This window comes from Plectropomus leopardus, chromosome 1 (assembly GCF_008729295.1).
Source record: "Plectropomus leopardus isolate mb chromosome 1, YSFRI_Pleo_2.0, whole genome shotgun sequence".
Classification (NCBI taxonomy): Eukaryota; Metazoa; Chordata; class Actinopteri; order Perciformes; family Serranidae; genus Plectropomus; species Plectropomus leopardus.
Genome location: NC_056463.1, coordinates 28,726,242 through 28,747,830, shown reverse-complemented (window position 1 = coordinate 28,747,830; position 21,589 = coordinate 28,726,242). Strand labels below are relative to the sequence as shown.

The 21,589-nt window shown below is 41.0% G+C and overlaps 1 protein-coding gene across 4 annotated transcripts in view; it reads left to right on the top strand.

The window, feature by feature from the left end:
* The window catches only part of zgc:158464 (uncharacterized protein LOC791139 homolog), a 108,178-nt gene that overhangs the window by 57,476 nt on the left and 29,113 nt on the right, over positions 1-21,589 (top strand). For 3 of the 4 annotated variants that reach the window (XM_042514616.1, XM_042514418.1, XM_042514547.1), the window contains exon 3: positions 17,058-17,276. In XM_042514616.1, coding sequence (XP_042370550.1) covers positions 17,058-17,276 — 219 coding nt within the window. Of the gene's footprint in view, positions 1-17,057; positions 17,277-18,094; positions 18,194-21,589 lie in introns of all 4 variants that reach the window. The other variant, XM_042514487.1, reaches the window with a different exon arrangement.

The window sequence follows — 21,589 nt, the reverse complement described above, 5'->3', positions numbered from 1 at the left end:
TGGTGTGGTCCATAGCTTGGCACTCTTATCAACCTTCTGCTGTGATTTTTTTTTTCCACAATGGCAGTAGCACGTTACTGGGTCCCGGAAGGGTATGAGGCAAAGATTACTCACTCAGCATCATTCATTTTTATTGGCCTGAGTGTTTTTACGGGATTGCCATTGACTCCTAAATGCAGGGTACAAAGATACTCTATGGGACACTGCCATGCAACTCCCAAGCCCAATTCCAGTCAGATGTTAATGACTATTCTGCAACAGTGACACTGCCTTTCCTAAAACACTGTGCTGCTGGCAGAGATCCCTCTCAAAAGACCGTAGTTTCATTAGTGGTGGGGTTTTTTTGGGACTTGGGCTATAAAAGTCAGTGGCATGCTGACGGATGCTTGGCAGAGGTTTTCAAGCGACTAGTGGTGCTGCTGTTGCTTCTGGCGAGGTTAGCGGAGAAAGCCCACGTGGCACGCTGCAGCCACATGGCTGGGGCCCAGCCAACAGAGAGGCGTCATAAAAGTCAGGTATGCGGCCTCGCACGGCAGACACTGACATAGTATTATTACTGTGTAATCCTTGCCTTGTTCAGCATGAACACGAATGAAGGCTGTGTTAGTCTTTCCTTTTTTTCACTTTTCATTTTCACAACTTTTTTTTTTAACCTTTCTTTCAGGATATTATTATTATTATTATTATTTCCATTATTATTTTTATTTTTATCATTAGTGCAAGGCCTCTTCCCAATGCATAATTTGAACATTAAGTTATTTATGTGAGACATTGATGAGTATTGCAGGCGTTAATATTTTCACATATGTGACAAACACGGGTGACAGTAAATCTATAATACATTACAATGTAATGTTATCTAAAGGGAACAATAGTGTAAATGAACAGTTTCGAAGGAAAGAGACAGATATCCGACATCTGCCTCAGATATATCATATTTCCAGAGGCAATCACTGAGATCCGGCATTCAAAATTAAATATGCAAATGCCAATGACTTTTCCATTATACAAGCCCATATTGGCATAGCGGTGCTTTAACCTGAGGTCGCTGTGGAATAAGCCAAAAATCTTTAACACTAATTCCCCCACACCATCAATCAGCAGCCTCTAAAGCAGTCCCACTCCTGCAGTGTATAAACCACTGTATGTAATATCGCTTGTAAGAATGGCAGTACAGCAGGAGGTGTTAAAGGATTTGCTCATTAGCCAGTAATAGAACTAGCTTAGTCAAGGTTTACATTGCAGCTTGTTTTTTCCTGGGTAATCAGTTTTGTTTACAAGAGCTCATTTTCCACAGTGCACCCTTGGGGTCGATTTGCATTCATTGTTCAGTCTTCTGGAGTTTTTGTTGTGTGGTTGACTCATTAAGGAAAATGAGCTTGCCTTTATGGGACAGCTCTTTGTGCAGTGTGAATAAAGCAAATTTGAAGAAGATTTGAATTAGGAAGTTCAGTGTAGAGTGAGACTGAACTGATATTTGAGTTTTGTTACATGCTGCCACATGCACATTGTTAGCAGGATTTGTGTTTCATTTTTGTTGGCTTTTGTTTTATGTCGCTGTAAGTGCACATCACTATTGCGTGTAGTTTACTAGTAAATCACCCTCAGTTGGCCAAACAACATAAATTCGCAACAGTGTATAAACGTATTCCTGACGTTTCTATCAAATTGACATCCTTTCTTTTTGCTTGCTGTTGTGTCTCGTTTACTCCTCAGGGATACAGTATTGATGCATAGCTCTCCCCATGAATTTTAAAGCCCTTTGATTAACAGTGAGTCATGTGAAATGCTAATGAAATTTCAGAAACAAAAAAAAGCATCATCCCATGCAGTGTTGTCAAATATTGACTTAAATGCCAGCAAGGGATCTAGAATTTAGATTTTGATACCGTATGACAAATTAATCAAATAGCTTATGAGAGCCATGAAATGCCAGGGGTAAGACAATGTAATAAAATTATATGAATGGCAACAGGATGGGTTTAATAAAAACTAAATCCAATACATGCTTGTCTCATGCCTGCTGCAATATTTATGACAGGTTTATAGCTAGTGAATAAATGCGAGATAATAATTAACATGAGAAGGATTTCCTAGCAAAACAATATGCTAAAACTTATTTTATTGCTACCTATTTGTAATATTCTTTGTTACACATTGACTTTTTTTTCTCAGGAAACAATATAAAACAAGCTGCTAATGTTTAAATCATGCTCATCCATAATGGTTTCCAGTGCTGCCATGTCTTAAAACACTTTTAGTGTAAAGGCTTTTTTGTGAGACCAATATGTTTTGTCTTGTGCCCTTTTGGGTCATCAGGATGAGACTATTTCCCCTCGCCATGCACCTTGTAAGTCAGTTAAGTTGAGTCAAACCTTAATGCTCTGCATATCTCCCATGTCTTCAGAGCCACGATAGTGCAGAAGAAAATAATGCAAATGACCATCTGCTTCTTCGTGTTCGTTCCTCCAGTCTGTAGTGTATACAGACAGCTATGCACTCAGCTGCACCTGCATGGAGCTTGGTTAGCATATTTGTGCCAACTGGTTGGCATGTGGGTGAAACATGAAAACGAAGGGAGGATGTATGAGGACTTTTTTATTCTCTCTGCTTCACTCACCGTAAAATAACATCTCTGTCCTCCATCTCAATGTAGTTGCAAATATGATGCATATTTGAATTTTTGCTTGCCCTGATCAGAGTATGCAATGGCCCTCATTTTTTGACTGCTTACCTTAATTTTGTAAAGTTACAGCTAGATCATATTTCATGTGCTTTCCCCGCATCGCTTTATCTGCCTTGTCAGAGTGAATCAGGTTGGACAGAGCTGAGAGGTCTGACTGGACTCCTGAAGCTTCTCTCCGGGCTGTCGGATGTCTGATCTAATGGAGGCTGAAGAGGACAGACAGCAGGCACACTAACACACAGCAGCACTTCAGACTTTTAGTTCTGTGCAGCTCACTGTGTAAAGTACAGATACAGAGAGACAGGGACCAGAGTGGGCAGACATTGTTTCAAAAGAGCAGAGGGGGGGTGAAGTGTATCATATTCATCATTATGCATAAACAAGGCTTTGTGTTTTGTTTTTGCCAAATGCACACGAAGCAGGAGAAAAAAAACAATGCAGCCTCGAGCTGTAGCCAGACACTTGTACAGTGGGTTTTAATTACACTGTGGCTAATTGCAGTCTTCGTATCTGATCACTGGCCTGTGGGACTGTCTTGCATGCATGTGTGCATCATAGGAAAACATGAAAAACAAATGAACATTATCCTGTCTCACAATATGGATATATATATATTTCTAAGCTGATTTAACCCTGAAAGACCCTAAAAGTAAGAACAAAATATGAACAAACAAAAAAGTAAAAAACAAACAACGAAATGACCTGAACTATAAAAACAGCTATAAAATGATAATGATTCTATAAGAGTCCATAAAAAATATTTCTAATTATGATAATTATAATAATTTTAAATATGTAGTTCTCTAGATTCGTTTGTGAAAGGCATCTGAATGCAGCAAAAATATAGTGATAATAGTGATGATATAGTTTAATGCTGAATTATGGTCCTTGCTGTGTCATTGTGACTGACAAAAAACAGTATCATTCAGAGGCAATGAAATGCCAGATTTTCAAAAGGCTGGTGCCCTTCATTTATTAATTACATTTATATTTCCTTAAAGAAGGTCCAGTCTATAGAAGTTAAATCCTTTTGTAACCAAGGACACACATTGATGTCTACCATCTTAACATATTTTGCAAAAGTAGACATTACTTTTATCAAACGTCTGATTTTGCATAACTCTGATGTAGGCCACTTATAGAAAGCAGTCAGCGTTCACCGACTGAACACACTTCTGTGGAACATCCAGTTCTCTCCCCTGATACAAATGGCCGTCAGTGTTTTTACCATTGTTCAGTCTGTTTGCAGTCATGTTGTGTTTCATTCGCTCAGACTCAGGGTGACGAGGATCAGGTCGCTCACAGTGGTGTAAACACTCTTAGCAGTTTACTGTGGTAATCCACCCTTACTGTATTTACCCTCTCCACATATCATCATGCTGGGAGCGTCTACCAAGAGGCTGCACTCTTCTGAAGGTCAAAACATCACACACGTCAAACCCGAGCGAGGTCACTGCTGTGTAACTATTTGCATTGCCAGAATCCTGCTAATGCACGTTTCCCCGAGGACATGCACGTCCCGTGGACTGGAAGGATTGGTAAACAGGTCACAATGCTGCTCCAGCAGAAGTAGCCTTCTCAGATAAAGGGAACAAATCAATACCAAGCGTTCCAGCATCTCCCTATCTGCTTCCCTTTTAGCCCGAAGATGCAACTTCTTTTTCTTTTCTTTTCTTTTTTTTTGACATAATGAATATTTATGCCTCCATGTTGAACTAGTTATACTACACTTTTTTCTAATTTGCTGCAGTTTCATCCTCATTTTATGCTCGATAATGAGCCTTGACTTTGAAGTTCAGGAACAGTACGAGTGGCATCATGCTTCATTTTTTAAGTGCTCATGGGGTGTATTTGTAAGGGCCTCTAGAGTTTAGACTTGCTGGCGTACTACAAATAGTAAAACTGAGGTCATGTGCAGTTCAGGTTGTGTAATGTTGCCACAAAAAAAAAGAATTGCTGCTGTCCTCTGTTTGTAACCCAGTTTGTGAGTAAAATATGTCAGCGTTTCAGCATGCATCCATCTCCGCTAATGAGAGACAGCCCAAGGAGAGTGCAGTGACTGTCAGCTCCGCTCAGCGTGGAGGTGATGGAATTTAATTTCCCACAGATTTCGCGACTGCGGCTTCTGTCTGCATTGTTGTGCTGCAGGGAGAGATTATCGGATTATCACACAATAAGGAAGAACGACAGAAAAAAAAGGGGAAAGACTTAAAAGTATGAGATTCTTCCAGCTTGCAGCGAGGCGCCTATTTAAGTGTACAGCTGTGTGGTGGCTTTGTGTGAGCCTGAGCTTCTCAGATGACTGCTGAGGAAAATCGTTGCAGATCCAAGCACCAGGATGATATTGTGCTTGTACTGAAAGATCCCAAATTTTGTTCCCATCAGGAGCTGCTGCCAATGTCAAATTTGACTTATTAACCAAGACACTGCTTCTTCAGACATTCTCACAGCTAACAAGCAAAAGTTTGTGGTTGTTGTGACTTCATACATGCATGACCTCTGTCTGACCCATGTCTGTACAATACCAAAGCTTTTTGCTACAGTGCTACCCTTGTGCCACAAATAGGCACAGTGTCATCTCTTTCTCAATTCTATTCTGTTTCCCACAGAGAAAAGTAGATGAGCTGTCTTGACATCCCCCTGGGGGAATGTGAGCCAGTTGAAGGTTGAAGCAGCAAAGTGGTGGGGATGCGAGTGGGTCTTTGCCAGAGGCCTATCACTGTTAATGGGCTATTGCCCCCATCGGGGTGGGGGCATGAAGTGACTATTCATCACAGCCACGTCCACGTGTCATCAGACTCCCCTGTCCCCCTCCTCTGAGACCACACAGGCAGATTAGGCATCATGACAAGAGGTGCTCACTGGCACGGCTCTATCCTTTCCTTTTCTCCTCTCCTCTGTTTATCTCCTCTCCTCTTCCCAGTTCCCTTCCCAGAACCAATCCCATTCCCATGCTGTCTTCCTCCTCCAGCAGCCATACACAACCTGAACTCTGGGTGCACTCTCCTCTAATCCACCACCAGTCTTATCTCAGCTCAGGAACAATAGCCACAGAGCAAGCACAGCTAGAACAGCAGCCTGCAGAAAAATAGCTCCACTCCCACAAGGCTCTGGGACCCTCTGCATCCAACAGCATCAGCCAAGCAGCCTGTCACTGCCTCGCATTAAGTCGTCCTCGCGGCGTGTCAAGAAAAGATTCCAGCTTCTGTGTGTTTGACCATCGTCCAAATGGAATTTCTGTTACTGCAGTGCAATCGACGGCAGCAGCGAATGACTAATCGCCTCTGTACTTGTGTCGCCTTGTCATTATGCTGATCTACTGCTCGTCTTCTTGTTTTCTCACTGCGAAGCTGCGTCAGTTAGCTTTGAGGGCTATTCTGTGATTCATGTAGGTAGACGGGCACCTTTCCAAGACGCTGTCCCCATTCATCTCCTATTAATGAGCTTTCACCTCAGTCCTAACGAGCTGTAATTGCGATTGTGTCCCGCATAGGATCAATGCTGCCGTCCATGCAGTGGCTCTGCAGTAGAAAGGCATTTACATAGGTGAGCCATCGCCAGTGATACACAGTGAGGCAGCATCAAGTCACAGGGAGTCCCTCAACAGTGTTACATCCCATGTTAAACAGCAAATCCAGTTAATTACTCATTACTGGATGCCTGACTTTGTTAATTAGCATCCTCTCAATGATAACAGGAAACTCATTCGACCTCAAGCTCGTGTCTTTAGGACTTGACCTCACGCTGTTTCTGAAAAGTTGAGTTCTGTTTGTTGTTAGCATGGCTCTAGGGATGGCAGTTTTGGTCTGTCTCCGGGTTGATATGTGTGAAATGTCTTGACAATTATGTGACATTCAGGAGTCCCAAGAGCCTGAATTAAAAAAAAAAAAACTTCTGTCTTCTGTCCTTTCATCTTGTGCCATTTTCTGTGTATCCAATACTTAGGTTAATACCACAGGCTGTAATGTGCCTCCACTAATGACCACTGTACAAAAATGAAGTCAAAATATCCCAGATGCAGACACTGCCACTTTACGTTGGTGATGTCATTATGAGCCAGAGTATGCGCAGTCGTGATCAGGAAGTAGAGCTGCAGTATCAGAGTCCCCCCAATGCGCCTGTCCCATCTATCATAGCAGCGCATTGACCAAGAGCATACCGACTGGCACACACAGCTATCAATCATGGTGTCACTCCCCCTTCTTATAGCATTAAATAACTAATTAACACCAAACTTTTCAGGAAAATTAACACTTAATTTTTGTTCAGCCCATGTCCCATCCACTAACATGGAGGTGGCAGGGTTTATGATCTATCCTGCAGCCATGTTTTGGCTTCATTTCTGAGCTGTTGAGGGCCCCGGTCACACAGATTAGCCTTACTTACAGTTTTACCCAGTAACAACTTACGGTATTGCAGTAAAAAATATCCCTTGCCGCCGCATAGACCACCATTATTAAGGAGTCATCTGTAAAACTGTTGACAGGATGCCTTGAACAGCAAGCAAGGTCAGTTATTGCTCTTTCAATTATGATGTTTTTTTGATCCATGGATGTTTTATATCTGTAATACTTTACACAAGCCGAGAAAAACGGGTTTAAAGTCGTGAAATTATCACAATGTAAATTCTATGAGCCGAGCAAGGACTCATGGGCGGGACAAGTGTAAGTAAACCCCGTAGCTAGAAACGTTTTTTGGCGTATGCGCCAGGTGAGCAACTCCATTAGACTGAATAGGCACCATTTTGAGGTCCGATATCTAATTAATATCATACATCTATTACGATGTCATACTGTCCATCTTTATAAAGTCATTAGTTTCTACCCGTATGTCTGCACAAATAATGGCGTTCTCATTTGTAATGTATTAAATGTCAGCATACTAACATGATTTAGCTCAAAGCACCGCTATCCTTAAGGTGGATTGATGTGTATATAAGTTAAGTATGGCTTTTCCTCCAAGTGACAGCCAGAAACATGAACAACTGTGATTACACAGAGAACCATGAAAACTATACGTAAAAGTGTTGTCACATGAAAATGATTTGGAAAGCTCCTTCTGATGTAATAAAGTTTGCTGCGCATAGAAGCACTGGCCTGTTAGTACTGAACCTCATAAGTCACCTAGCAGTTATTTTCATCAGTAGTGAGCTTTCAAGTGATGTGTGTTCATTATCTGCTGGATATGGAGAGCCCTCCACTGCTGTGCATATTTATTATTCTTGCCACTCTCTCCTTGTGTCTGTGTCTCCTACTCTCTGTTCCCATCACTCTCCTCAGCTTCCTGTCGCAGTCTCTATGTTTATTTCTCCCTCTGTGACAAACTTGCATCACCTGCCTGTCTCTAATTTTCAATTTTTCCCCTCCCTTTTTCTATTCACCCACTGTCTCTCTTTGTCTCTTTCTTTTTTCATACATCCCCACAGTCTCCCTCTGACGTGCCCTTGTCTTCCTCTCTCTCTCTCCCTCTCCCTCTCTCTGTTGCTTTGTCTGGCTTACTTCCGTCATCACCCGCCTCCCTCCTGTTTTCTGCTTTGTTTATGTCGTCTCTTTAGGCTTACTCTCTTGCTCCAGTAAGGGAATGAATCCATATACATGTCAGCGTGTTGTGGAAGACACTCTTCAGCTTCTATTCCCTCAGGCCTTGAGGGAACAGCAAATTTACTCACACATGAGTGCACACACCGACACATGCATGTCTTCACTGGGATATTACATGTAACTGGCTGCACTCACTCTTTCTTAATATTTTGGATTTTTTGTTTTTATCTCTTGTCCATGAACAAATATATACACTTTTGTGCCTTGTTTGAAATACTGTTTAGATAGATTCCCTAACATAAGTTCACAAAGGCGATCAAGCTCTGTGGGTTTGCCGACAAGTGCCTTTCACTATGTGTCATTTTCCTGTCAAAAACTATGGCTTCCAGCTGAAACAGAAAGGCATTCATAAGAGGGACAAACCAAAAATAGTGCGGCAAAACCCAAAATACTCTCCTCTCTGGGCCAAGCATGAATAGACTGTCTGAGCTTTGGCTTCCAGGCTTCCCAAAAGTATATGTGTGACAGGCAGGCAGAGGCCTCGGAGTGTACCCACCACAAGCTTGGCACAGTGTGAGCCAGGAGGAAGAAGGAAACGGAGAGAACAAACGGCTTTGCTGCTTTTGTTCTGTCTGCAGGAGGCTGATGGAGACGCAGCAGCCAGCAGACACACAGGCACAGATGCACACACGCCCTTGCAGATGGACAAACCTGTCATATTCACAGACAGACAGGAGCATGACTGTAACAAATCAAAGCTTATTGATTGCAGACACTACAAATTATCTCTAAATATCATATCAGGCAAGGAATGGTGAAATCATGCAGGCTGTGAAAAAAAAAGATGTAGGACAGGAGCACATATGCTAATTTATTCCTTTTGTCTTTGCTGCTTTTGTTCCTTCTAAACACTGTGAGACATGAAAATTAAATCAAAATTGGGGCGAGGCGGGAGCACAAAGCTGACAGGGTTGTTTTGTCTTTGCTTATCGTAACTATTCTCCCAGAGATCTGTGGGGAACAGGCAGCGGCGGGAGCCTCCTCTCAGCTCCACTCACTGAGTGGAATGACACTCAACAGCAGGCCGCCACGGGTCAAGGAGCAAACACCTTCACTTGTCAGCTAGCTCTCTGACTGACACACAATACCTGTGGGTGGCCCCCGATATAGCTTAAATCTCTGACTGCTGCCGTGACTGCTGCTCGCTGTTGCAGACCTGGACAATCAAATGGAATGAAATCAAAGCCACAGAAAAGTCTCACCACTACATATGAGCCCGGCTGCAGCGGCTTTGTTAATCAGCCCTGTGACCATCTTAAGCGTGTCTTTGTCATGGAACAAGCTCAGCTGGGCCAGTGTCACAAACGGCTATGTTGACTAAAATACGTTTCAGCATTAGCATTCATGAGCAGCTCAGCACCAAGTCGTGAGTTTTGTAATTATTATGTGTGACTCAGAAAGCATCTTGCTTCCTCGTTTATCTGTTTTAAAACATTGCACTTTGCAGCAGTGTTGTCGCAAGACCATTTTTTGGTGGTCTCATCTCAAATTGAGTTATATTTCATTATATTTTCTCAGCTTGAGACAAAAGGTCTTGGAATTTTATTTTTAAGGAAGATCACTAAATTGCCTGTGCATTGTCTGACTTATTTATTCATCATTTCTGTGATTTAATGTAAAACATCCAGCTTCAAAAGCATCCAAGAACTAAAATCATTTCCAATTTGAAATTTTTGTTACCGTCCTCCCTGTACCCCTTCACATGCACTCCAAGACAGTGAATGCAGGAAATAGGAGGAGAAGCTGTGGCTGGCTGGGAAATGTCAGCCAAATCTGCTGTAATTAAATGTGGCTACCTAAACCACAAAGAGTTCATCTGCGGAGGGGCATCCAAAAGAAAACTCACAGCAGCATGTCAATTCTGCACGGCAGTGCTGACTGAGACTGGGACCACGTCAAACTAAATTTAACTTATTGGGACTGAGAAAGGAAGCATAAATAAAGGTATGCTAGTATAAGAGCAAAGTTAGCTAACATTAGCAATCTGCCTCTGTAGCAAATCTTTTAAGAAATTTCTTCACCCCTCACTCTCTCAAAGGCAGAGGAAGTATTTAGATGTTTTACTCAAGTACTTAAAAAAAAACTGTAAAAAATACTCTGTTGCAAGTGAAACTCCTGTTATAAAAATGTTACTTAAGTAAAAGTAACGAAGTATAATCAGGAAAATGTACTTAAAGTATTTAAAGTATAAGTACCAAATCCAGAAAAGTCAAAGAAAAAAAAAAATCCAAACTAAATTTGAAAACAACTTAAACGTTAATTGATGATTAATCAACTATTTTTTGTCAGTTGTTTCTATATGAACTGGTAGTTTGGAACAAACATATTTTACAAACGTTACTATGATTTTTACCAAAAAGAAATCTTAATTGTAAAGTAACTAGTAAATAAAGCTTTCAGATAAATGTAGTAAAGTAAAAATATTTCCCTCTTGAATGTAGTGGAGTAGAATTATAAAGTGGCATGAAAAGAACCGACTCAAGTAAAGTACAAGTACCTCAAATATGCACCTAAATACAGTACATGAATAATGCTTGGTTACATTCCACCACTGCTCCCACTGCTCTGGTCTTGACTTGGCCTCAACCTCTGAAAGTCTTCTTTCATTCTTCGTTTCAATCATGACTTGGTCTCGTTTTAGGTGCTCTGGATTACAACACCACTGTCCAGAATATTTTTCATAATTTTTCTAATTCATATTTTGCCATGCTCTTCAGGTGGAGGCACTCTGCAGAGATCCACCTTGTTGATAACAGATCTGTGTGGAAATGACAATAGCTACACAGGTTAAAGATTTCTTTTGGAGAGACTTAGCTCGAGGAGCAGGCATAGCAAATCCTTGAAGCCCGGGTATTTTCTGGCCATTGTTTTCCCGGGGTGTAGAGTCAATCACATTTAATCCTTCACTAGTGCACAAGAGATCCCCTCAATCAAATCCAGATATTCACTGTGCCTCCGCAAGCGCTTCTCAGCAGCAAATTCTCTCTGGCTCAGTAGGAGTGGGTGGGTGGCAGTCAACCAGAGAGGCAGACAAATGTGTTTTTGCTTTACATATTTGAAGCTTTAGCCTCACAATAAAAGCGCAGTTATGCAGTTGCTTGCTACTTTCTTGCAAATGCAATCACTTTAACTGGTTGGCGATAATGGAGGAGGACGAGTAAGACGAGAGTGGTCTGGACGATGAGAGCTAGACGTCTCGGTCAGCCCTTTATCTGCAGCAGGATGCGGCTGCCAGGTTGGTTGCGGTTAATGTTTTTTGATTTAATCCAGAGCTCTTTGTCTGCCCATGCACTGCCATGATAATATGCCCAGAGGGCTCCTCTTGGAGTATGTGGAACAGGAGCCTCCCTGGATTCATTGCAAGGAACATGTTCCTGTCTCTCCTATGGGATTAATCTCTAGCTCATGAACCAGAGAGGGAGACGGTAACAAAGACTGGATCTGTCACTTGTTTCAAAGTCTAGTGCTTCACTTTGCTGCTTCTGATTTTTAGCTCACCTTTGCAAACCTACATTCAGCTGAGTGGTGCTTTACAGTTAAGTCAGTGCTCGTGTCTTTTCTCATTAGGGAAAAATGGTTTGTAGCTTGGATGCAGCTGTTTGGTTCTCAGCAGTGTGCTCCGCTCTGCGTTTTTAGTGGCACTAAACAGATGGTTGTGGTCAGTGCTGCTGCTGCCGCTACATGACTGTTGAAACCCTGTTGAGTGCGGCACACTTTCGAGATGTTTAATTGTTTCTTAAAATACTCGTAGCACTCAGAACTTTGTGAGCAGCAATCCATACTCTCCAGGTGTATGAATGCTCTTGAAATTTCTCTTTTTCTTCAACTTATACTGAGAAAATGTATCAAATGCTTCACACTTTGGCATGAATGTAGGGATTCTAAAGGGCAAGTAGGCAAGGGCCAAAAAGCAAAAGACAGGAAGTGCAGCATTTGGACAGGAACTCCACCATCCGGGGAGGGGGAGGTACATGAAGGGAGGGTGTGGTGGCTGACCTCTGACCCTAAACAGAGGATAGAGGTCAAGGACAGAAGATAGACTGCAGCCGTGTTGCAACATGCAACCCCACTGCCATTCCAATCACTGTAATTTTCCTAGACAAATGTATCCCCACCCAGCTTACCAAGCATGCCTTAACAGGAACTGACGGAGAGAAAGAAAAGAGTGAAGGATGAAAGGAAACAAGGAAGGAAGAGAAGTTGGAAGATATTTAAAAAGACACCGGGGAAGAAGGTCAACGGGGTTCCTATCTGCACACACAAGGCCTAATTCCTGGGAGCAAGATGGGAGTCTCAATCCACCGCGGCAGTTTATCGAAGGCAGCATGCCTCCAATTAAAGGGCTCTTCCCATCAGATTTATTCACCACTCCACCAGTAATACCTTCCTCCCATCCCGCTCATTTTTACCTCCTCTGGAAACCTCTTCTTGCCTTTTTCACCCTCTTCCAGAGCTATTTGTACTTCTGCAGGGGAGGTAGGACCTAATCATGCCAGGATCTCGTAATACCAACTCTTTTAACTGCTAGATCAAAGAGTGCAAGTTTGCCTAATGCGGGATTACGCTGAGATACGGGACCTGGCAGCCTCACCTCACTCCACCCCTCCGCTTCCACCACCACCGGCGGGTAGCTCCATTAGGCTCAACGCATTGCTCATTTTTCCGCAAGAGCTCCCCTGGGCTAAGAGGCAATTATGCAGTAGTATGGCATAATATTTCATTCTCTTCACATCGCATTACTCTATGGTGGTGTTGGCCACTAACAGCTTCATGTGGCCCAGGAGGAAGGGTGCAGGCTGCTAACAACTTCATATGAGCAGAGGGAGATTGGAGAGGGAGGCGGGGGTGGAGGAGGAGGAGGAAGAGGAGGAAAAGGGAGAAGAGGAGAGTTCTCAAGGGCGCAGTGCTTCATTAAGAGTCAGGTCTGTCTCACCTTCTTACATAGAGAATAAAAGGGTTTGCATGCATGCATCCTAGTTTAGGTCAGTCAGGCAAAAACAAAAGCATGAATATATGCACCAGATTCATGATTCATGAGCATATGTTCAAAATTTGTATGGAGGGAGTCATATCAGGCAACAGTTTGAAGTGTTAAAATGGTTTTTAAAAAGCTTTGCTGCTTTACTTTATATTTCTCAAAAATGTGATTTTCACAGCCACTTTGAAATGTTTGAGATAAGCCTGGCCGCTATATGAGATTAAATATCTCATACTGCGACCAGGCATCCTTCAAGGCAGTGTCTGCCTTATTCATACGTTTATGTGTATCCAGTAGAAAGTATGGACACTTCAAAAACCCCAAAACAGACAAGATGTGGAAATGTTCCAGGAAATATTTACTGGTGCATATTCTAAGGGGCAATACCAATGTTCAAAACATATGGCTCCCTTTTTGCCTTGTGTGAATGGTGAATTTCCATTATGTCTTCATTTGTTTTTGACTTCTTTCCTGGAGTCCACTGTTACATTTGTTTTATTGACTCACACAGAAAGACAAAAATACAAAAGACAGAAAAACAAATTCCGCACATTTCTTGCGATTTATCGTCATATAAGTGAAACCAACTCCTTACCAATGCACCCCTCAAACCATATTAGACCCAAACATAGTTCATCTCTCACAACTTTCTCTATACTGTCATCTACAGAGACAACATGTAATGTGCCAGTAATTGCAGTAAGTCTAACTGTAGGTCAACACAAAAAAGAGCACAACAACCGTCAGCCCATACAGAAATAATTAAATAAGTAAATCAAAATATTAATTTTAAAATATGTTATTTGTTTATACTGACTTTAAGTGCTTAGCAACTGGCACCCTCTCTCACAATTCACCTTTGCTTGAGTGCAAAGTAGCTGAGAAGTTGTACTTCAAGCTGTTGAGTGGAATTTTTTATTTATTTTTTTAACAATAGAGGAACTCTCCTGCCTCCACTTCACATTTTTAACGTTCTGTGAAAATTGCCCACCTTGAGGGATTTGACAGGACTTAAGTATGCTGGTTGGCGGTCAGTCAGCTAGGTTGTTGATCTGTCAGTCCAAACAACACTTTAGTCCAGAGCATGACATGTCAACAACAATAGCACAGACTGCCAGGAGGAAGGCCTTGTTTCTAGCAGCATCCTCAGGGCAAACTTTTGTAGCCCAACCACTGCTAAGACGCTAAGAATAGCAAAATAACCAGTATAATGTTTGTTTTTCATAACACTGTAACATTATGATTGCTTGTAATGAACATTGTAGCCTTTAGGGACTACTGGGCTTTTAAACATTGAGTTTAGTTACTTTGCAAGCATTGCTTGGGAGAAAAAAAACATTTATTCTAATAAATATCATTAAATGAAGTGATACTCAGGGGTGAATTCATAAAGAATGGATTGCAGCCAGTTTCTATCTTCCCCCATCTCAAGGTCCAATTTACAAAAGATATTGTGCTACTCATATTACAGCACAACAAGCCCATAAAGTCTTACAGCTGATTGCAAGTTGCTCTTTTTTCAATTATCCGTGTGGCGAAGTATAAATGTAGCCTTTGTGCCAAGAACACAGTAGGCAGAACAATGGCAGGGAGAAAAAAAAAAGAAATGTTTAGACCGTAGCTGCAGGTCCTAACCAAGGAGGTGTAGAGGATTTCCTCAAAACTTCAGGCAAGAAATCAAGCCCTTTGAAACCTGGATTGACATCATTTTTCTTGTGCTAAATTCAGATGCCTGTCACAAGTATTTAAACCTTTGAAACCTGAGCTAATTGGTTTGATTTCTCTCAAAAGAAATGGGGAAAGAGGCAATGAACAATTTGGCAAAAAATGTCCTGCAATTTTTAAGAAGTTACATCAATTATTATCATAGTTATATATTCATATTTATTTTAGGAAATTGTTAGAGTTTTTGAAGCACTTTTTTACAGGTCATTTTGTTGTTGGTGTTTTTACTTGTTGGTGTTTTTTGTTTTGTTTTGTTTTTTTACAAATGTCTTGCTAATTTTGGGTAATTTCTTCCCATGTTTATGAAATAAGTCTGCTCGGGTTTCATAGAGTTAAGATGAGAGAGAAACCTTTTTTCGGTTACGGCTGGGCATGACACTACTTATGAAAGCACTTCAGTATCTACCAACTCTCTGCAGACAGTAATAATTTCACTGTAACTGTATGTGGCTATTAAAGCAGATCTTTATGAATTGAACTTTTTTGGCAGTAAGGCTCATTTACATAGAAAGGGGCCAATTTTGCACCAAATGTATGCATATTACCTAATTTAAATACATGCACATAGCACAGGAGCACTGAGATGCTATTTCACTTTTTGCGGGTGCTTTGAGAATTACTTGGTTTCTTTAGTCATATTCGTTCAGATTTAGTGGTGGTTAAAACCATGCAAATGTAATTTTGCCCATCACTGTTCACTTTTGATGTTTCATAGATCACAAGCCAGAATATAAACACTGAGTTAAGGAGAATCTGTAGGGATTATTTGACACTTTTATAACAAAACATATCTTGAATAAATCATGATTTTAAGATTATTTCAATACTACTAACATGGCAGGTGTAAATGTACAGTCACAGGTTATTTAAAGTGATGTTAAATGTGGAGTACAGTGTTCATATTTTTTCAGTGGGAGGGGGGCATACAGGGAGCAAGGTGAGAAGGGAAATTGATGCTTTCTCCTCACCTCTGTTCTGACAGAGCAGGCATGTGCAGCCCGGGGCAAGGCTGCTCAGAACTGTTGTGTGATTTTGCTGTACTCAGGGAGTTTACACGGTGTGCTTTTGCAGGTGCTCAGCCCCCAGGCCCCCTCTTCTCCCCTCTTCTCTATTTCAACACTCTCCTCTGCTTCCCACTCCTGTCATCAGTTCAGCAACAGCAAACTGTCACTACACGTATAAGGCCCATACTATGCCACTCACACGTCCAATCAACATGCAGATTTTTCTCTTCCTGACCATCGCTTGAGGGGGATTTACACGAGATATAAAATGAGGGTGAGAGATGCCCGACAAACATTTATTTTACTGAGAGGCCCGTTGACCTGTGAATTCAGTACCTGTAGCGTCTGTAGCAGTCTTGTCAGACTTGTGTCATTATTACGTCTGGCGATAACTGTTGTTAGTATGCATTTAGGCTGCACTCTGATTGCAGCACATCCAGCTCTTTTACAAGACAGAAACTTGAGTTTCCAGGTCACGTTAACTTTTTTTTTGGTGAGGCAGAGCAATACTGGGCAACTTTTGGACAACTTTTTTGGATGTCAGCACAAGAACTTTAGCAATTTAGTATGTTTTTTAACCTCTTGTCACCTTTTTCCCCATCATCCATTTATTCCACAGTGCCCTTAAATTCTTCATTACCAGAAATAACAATTTACAGGGTCGTTGAGCTTACAGCTGCTTTCTCATTTTAAGATCCAGCAAAGTAAATAAACTTTTTAGCCTGATAGGCAATGCTATTAGTGCCCTTTAGCCTGCAAACTGTCATTGGCTGTGAATTCGGAAATATAACAACAAGGATGCAAGTGCTATAAATATGAGGCTGTTTTGTCTCCCGGTCAAATCAGTTGAAATATCACCAAACATTCATCATATTGCTATACAAGAAAATGTGCAAGTCAGGCTTTACAAAATGTGTGGCTTTAGTGTTTTGTAAGTGCATGTACTGTCATAAATCCTCATTTCTCATATGCTGACAGTGTTCTGCTCCACGGAGCCGTTTTCACCTATAAAGTTTTATTACAGAAACCCTGCATTAACGACCAGTCTTTCTCCTCATTTGTAGAAATACGATCTGTTGGGAGAGGGCCTAAGGAAGGACCAGCGAGGCAGCTGCCCCTGTACGACACACCGTATGAGCCAGCCGAGAACGGCGGAGACTCGGACCCTGAGTGCTTGCGCTGCCCCAGAGAAAGTCGGCTGCCGCAAGATGATGAGCGACCCCCTGAGGAGTATGACCAGCCATGGGAGTGGAAAAAAGAGAGGATTTCCAAAGCCTTTGCAGGTATGAGAATTAGTCCCAATGTGATATATGACACAAGGAGAAGTGGCTAAAGTATATCAGTACTACATGGAATAAAATGACCTTGTTGAAAAAAGCACGCACGTTCTTGTAACAGATAGAAAACCAGCTCTCCTTGTCCTAATGCAGAGACATTGTTAACTTGCAAGTATTTCAACTCTTCTTGTTACATCCTGCTAATCCTGATCTGAAAAGCTCAGACAGTGAATCAGACCATGTAAACTGTTCCAGTTTACAGATGACTGCATTTTTGTAAGGGCTGCCTTATTTAAATTTCAAGCTTTTAACACAATCTGAAACTGTTTATCTTCTGCTTTACTAACCCAACTGTCTATGTTTCCAGCTCTAACAAATCTGATTTTGGCTTCTGTCAAGTTGGGAAGTTCTGCTGCTGCTTTAAACTCTCTGTTAATGCTTCTTTTTTTCCCTCCTCTGTAAAACCACCGGCTAAGTTCACTTGCAGGTGTCCAGTCTACTGTTTGCTGTTTTGATCCAACTGCTGTCTGTTAAAGCTAAGATGATACCTATGCTGTTCAGTGGGGCATGATTGGTTTTGCAGGTGCATGTAGGTGCAGGTAGTCGCTGTGGTTAGAGAGCTTCAGCACGGCTAACACAGCCATAACATCAAACAGGGCTGTTCCTGGAAACAATATGGCTTTGGAATATAAATAATGCACCCCAAATTTTAAACAAAAATGCAAAGCCTTTTAACTGATATGATAAAAGAAAATCAGCATCCCATGACTCTATTTTTCATCGCCCCTTTCTCTTTATATTTTTTCTTTTTTATCCTTGAACAGCTCTGCTTTGTTATGACTGCATTAGCTACGAGGGTTCTGTAAGTGGCACTGGATCAGGTCCCCACGGAGGAAAGGACTGCACCTCTAAATCCCTCACAGGTACCATTGAAGACGGGGCTGGGGAGTGTCTCTTGTCTGTCTGTATGCTCATCTTAGACTTTGATGTCTAAACCTCTTGGGTTGCACTGAATCTTGCAGGTTTGGGATTTATTTCTTACTTAAATCCTCTACACACAGGTTAAAAATATCCTTTAGAACTGATGTTATAAGCATGTTTTGCAGGTTATTAGTAAGTGTAAGATTTGGTTAACACTCCAAAAATGATCATGTGTGCCTTTAACTCTCAAAATCAAATCTACCAGTACTGCATGCTGACAAAAGGTCACCCACTTCAAATGCAAATCAGCTTACTTTGAAAATGTTCTTGATTAGAATGACATTATCAGGATGTTACCAGTGTGATTTCCTACTGAATGATATGGACTAAAAAAAGGCATAGCCACTGTAGAAATATTCTTCGACCTATGTTTTTTTTTTCCAAAAAAGGATCACAATATGCTGTTTACATGATCCGATTGCAATTAAAATACATATTTGAGCACTTAAAGATCCACTCATGACTAAAAGTGTGTTTCACCCAAAAGAGACAATAACAGCAGATGGAATGGTCACAATTATCATATCATTATCATATATGTTGATCCATTCACGTCATCATATCATGCATTTAGTAACATTATAAGTAAACGCTCCACCAGTTGCCAGTGGTTGGCCCATACAACAACGTGCTGCGTGTGACGTTTCATGGGTCAGTTCAGAACAATGACCAGTTCACACTTGAATCTGATATTGGTCACATTTTAAAAAATAGGGTGAAACAACCAAAAAAAAGCTTACCTGAGTAGTTAATCTGAATTGAAAACTAAGGCTTACACTATGAGCATAGCCTTAGGGTTCTGTGTAAAGAGAGTACTTAACACTGCAGTTAGAAAAAACACTTTTACATCACTGAAGATGGTTTGCACAGAGATCTGACTCGTGCATTGGTCAGCTATAGGTATTCTACATGGTGAGTAAATCATCAATGATTTCATCCTTTCGTTTTTAATTACAGCTGAATGAAAGATTTCATTAAAAATATGGATGGCCCGAAGGCTCATTGTGGGATACCGTTGGGAAAGCAAGTTGCCAAGTTTGTGATTAGTTTTTTTACACTTGGAAGAGTAATTGAGCTTTACTGAAGTGTACATGTAATCTCACAGAGAAAGACACAATATGAAAATAATGGAAATTTTCTTCATGATAATATGATCATATTCTGTTTTCTATTTCCTACTTTATTTTTGTTTCCACATGTTCCTTATTGTATTTATATTTTAATTTCCTCTCTGTTTGCTTTGAAAACATTGCATTGAATTTAGGGGATTTCAATAATGCAAAACTGATTACGAGTAGAGCGGTTGAGAGCAAGATTAATCCTAGATGGTGCTTTTCTGTTGATTGGTAGTTAAAGATGCATTCACTCGGGTCTCAGTAGGTGATCTAGAGACAGAGCACAAGATTTAGCACAATAAAGGAAACTTAAAATAGCAATTTATATATAGTTTTAGTCAAACGTTTACATAAGGGACAGCTATATCAAGTTAGTTTGGCAAAATTAAATTATTTTAAAGCTGCTTTTTTAATTTCATATCTGTTGCTCATTACAAATGAGCTTTTAAAGGGATACTTAGCAGCTTTTTAACCATCTTTGTATCATAACAGTGCAGGTAGTGTGTGTAAAAGAACTGTGGTAAACTTCCCTCCATCTTACCAGTGCCCACATCCCCACGCTCATCTTCCAGCTCAAATTTTCACTGTCTCTAGGGCTCTTTCTTGAACTATGGATTGTCCTTTTGAATTTTCTGATGTCTGCCACCATAGACACAAAAATGTCTTATGAAACATAATTTAGTGCACTGTGGCTGTAATGCGAAAATTGTGGAAAAGGAAGTTTGTGTCATAATATTTATTGTACTGTGAAAATGAAGGCTGCGTTGCCAATTTCCCACCTCAAGTGTATTCAGAAACTTATTTTAGCTTACCGTTTAACTGTAATACAAGCATTTTTGTCATAAGCACACTGCCATGTTGTTTCCCATGTCAAAGCAGCCAAGTTTCGCTATCAGCACCAACCAGCAGGAGCGTTAATTGGTCCGCTGCGGTGCAGCGCATTCTGGGTTTTTGGAGGTTTTTGACCTCTTCAGCAAAAGCAAATGCCACAGTCTATTTTTTCTGTTTTCTCTGGTCAAGTAGCACCAATTACATAAGTATTATATACTACATAGACAGTCCAGTTTTCTGAGAAGACCATCATTCCAGCAGTGAAATACTTTAGCGTCCTACATCCAAACACCTCTTTAACAAGATTCTCAAGCCACTTTTAATGAATAATAAAACAAATCCAAGGACTCTTGAACAGCACCCACAGTAAGTTTATTTGTATATAAGGACTTTTCTTCAGTACAGGGTTGGGGTTAGGGGTTCGGGTTATGTGCGTCATTTTTCTGTGTAGCTCACAGGTAAGCCATAATGGCAGCAACAGTAATAGAGTAGAGAGAGAAAAGATGCTGAACTGTACTTCACTGTAGGATGAAACATGTTTATGTGTAAATTCTCTAATGTGGTAATACATGACAGCAAGGTCATCAATCTTATTTTTGTAAGAACAAGAGGCTTGAGGGAGTATTTAGTGCATACCTGCAAGTGATGAGCGTACCAGTCTGTACCAATCTACGGTACCCGCTTGCCTGAAGATACTTTCACTACTTGCAACATATTTTGGCTTTAAATTTTAGTAATATGATAAATTACATGTTCAGAACGTGTACACTTAGCGATCATATGTGTCTTTCTTTGTTTTCCAAATTTTTCTGGCACTTAATTTCCGCTTTCTGTTTACTTCTGTGTATACTAGGCACTGAGGTCTTCATAGAAGTCACACTGTTCTGCCTCTGCCAGTGATTAGTTAAATAAGGAGTGCTGCATTCCTAATCACTTTCCTCCTCTCGCTCATTATTTTTCTGTCAAGCAGCACTCAGAAGAGTTTGTGTAGGGCGCTATTTACTAACACATCCCTCTTTCAGCTCCCCCTTTTACAGACAGCGTCCCTCTTTTGATGATGATTAATTTAATTTCCATTGGATGTCAAAGTGTTGGCTGGGAATTGGAAAGATAAGGCTTTAAGTTGTCTTTCAAAGACCAAAGCTGCAGTCCAGAAAGTCCTTTGATTTATTGCACATCTACATTCTGTGTTATGTTTTATTCAGGCAGAAATAATTTCCTACTATTTGGAAGACAGAAAGAGGAAGAATGATGAGAAAAACGTCTCTGGGACAAGCCTTGTCAACACAGGCTTGTTTTTTTTTGCAGGTGTCAGTGTAGACCGGCCTTGGATCCAGACATCAAGGGGCTTAGAGAAAGTTTCCCACCTTTCAAGGCTTGAGCATATGTGCC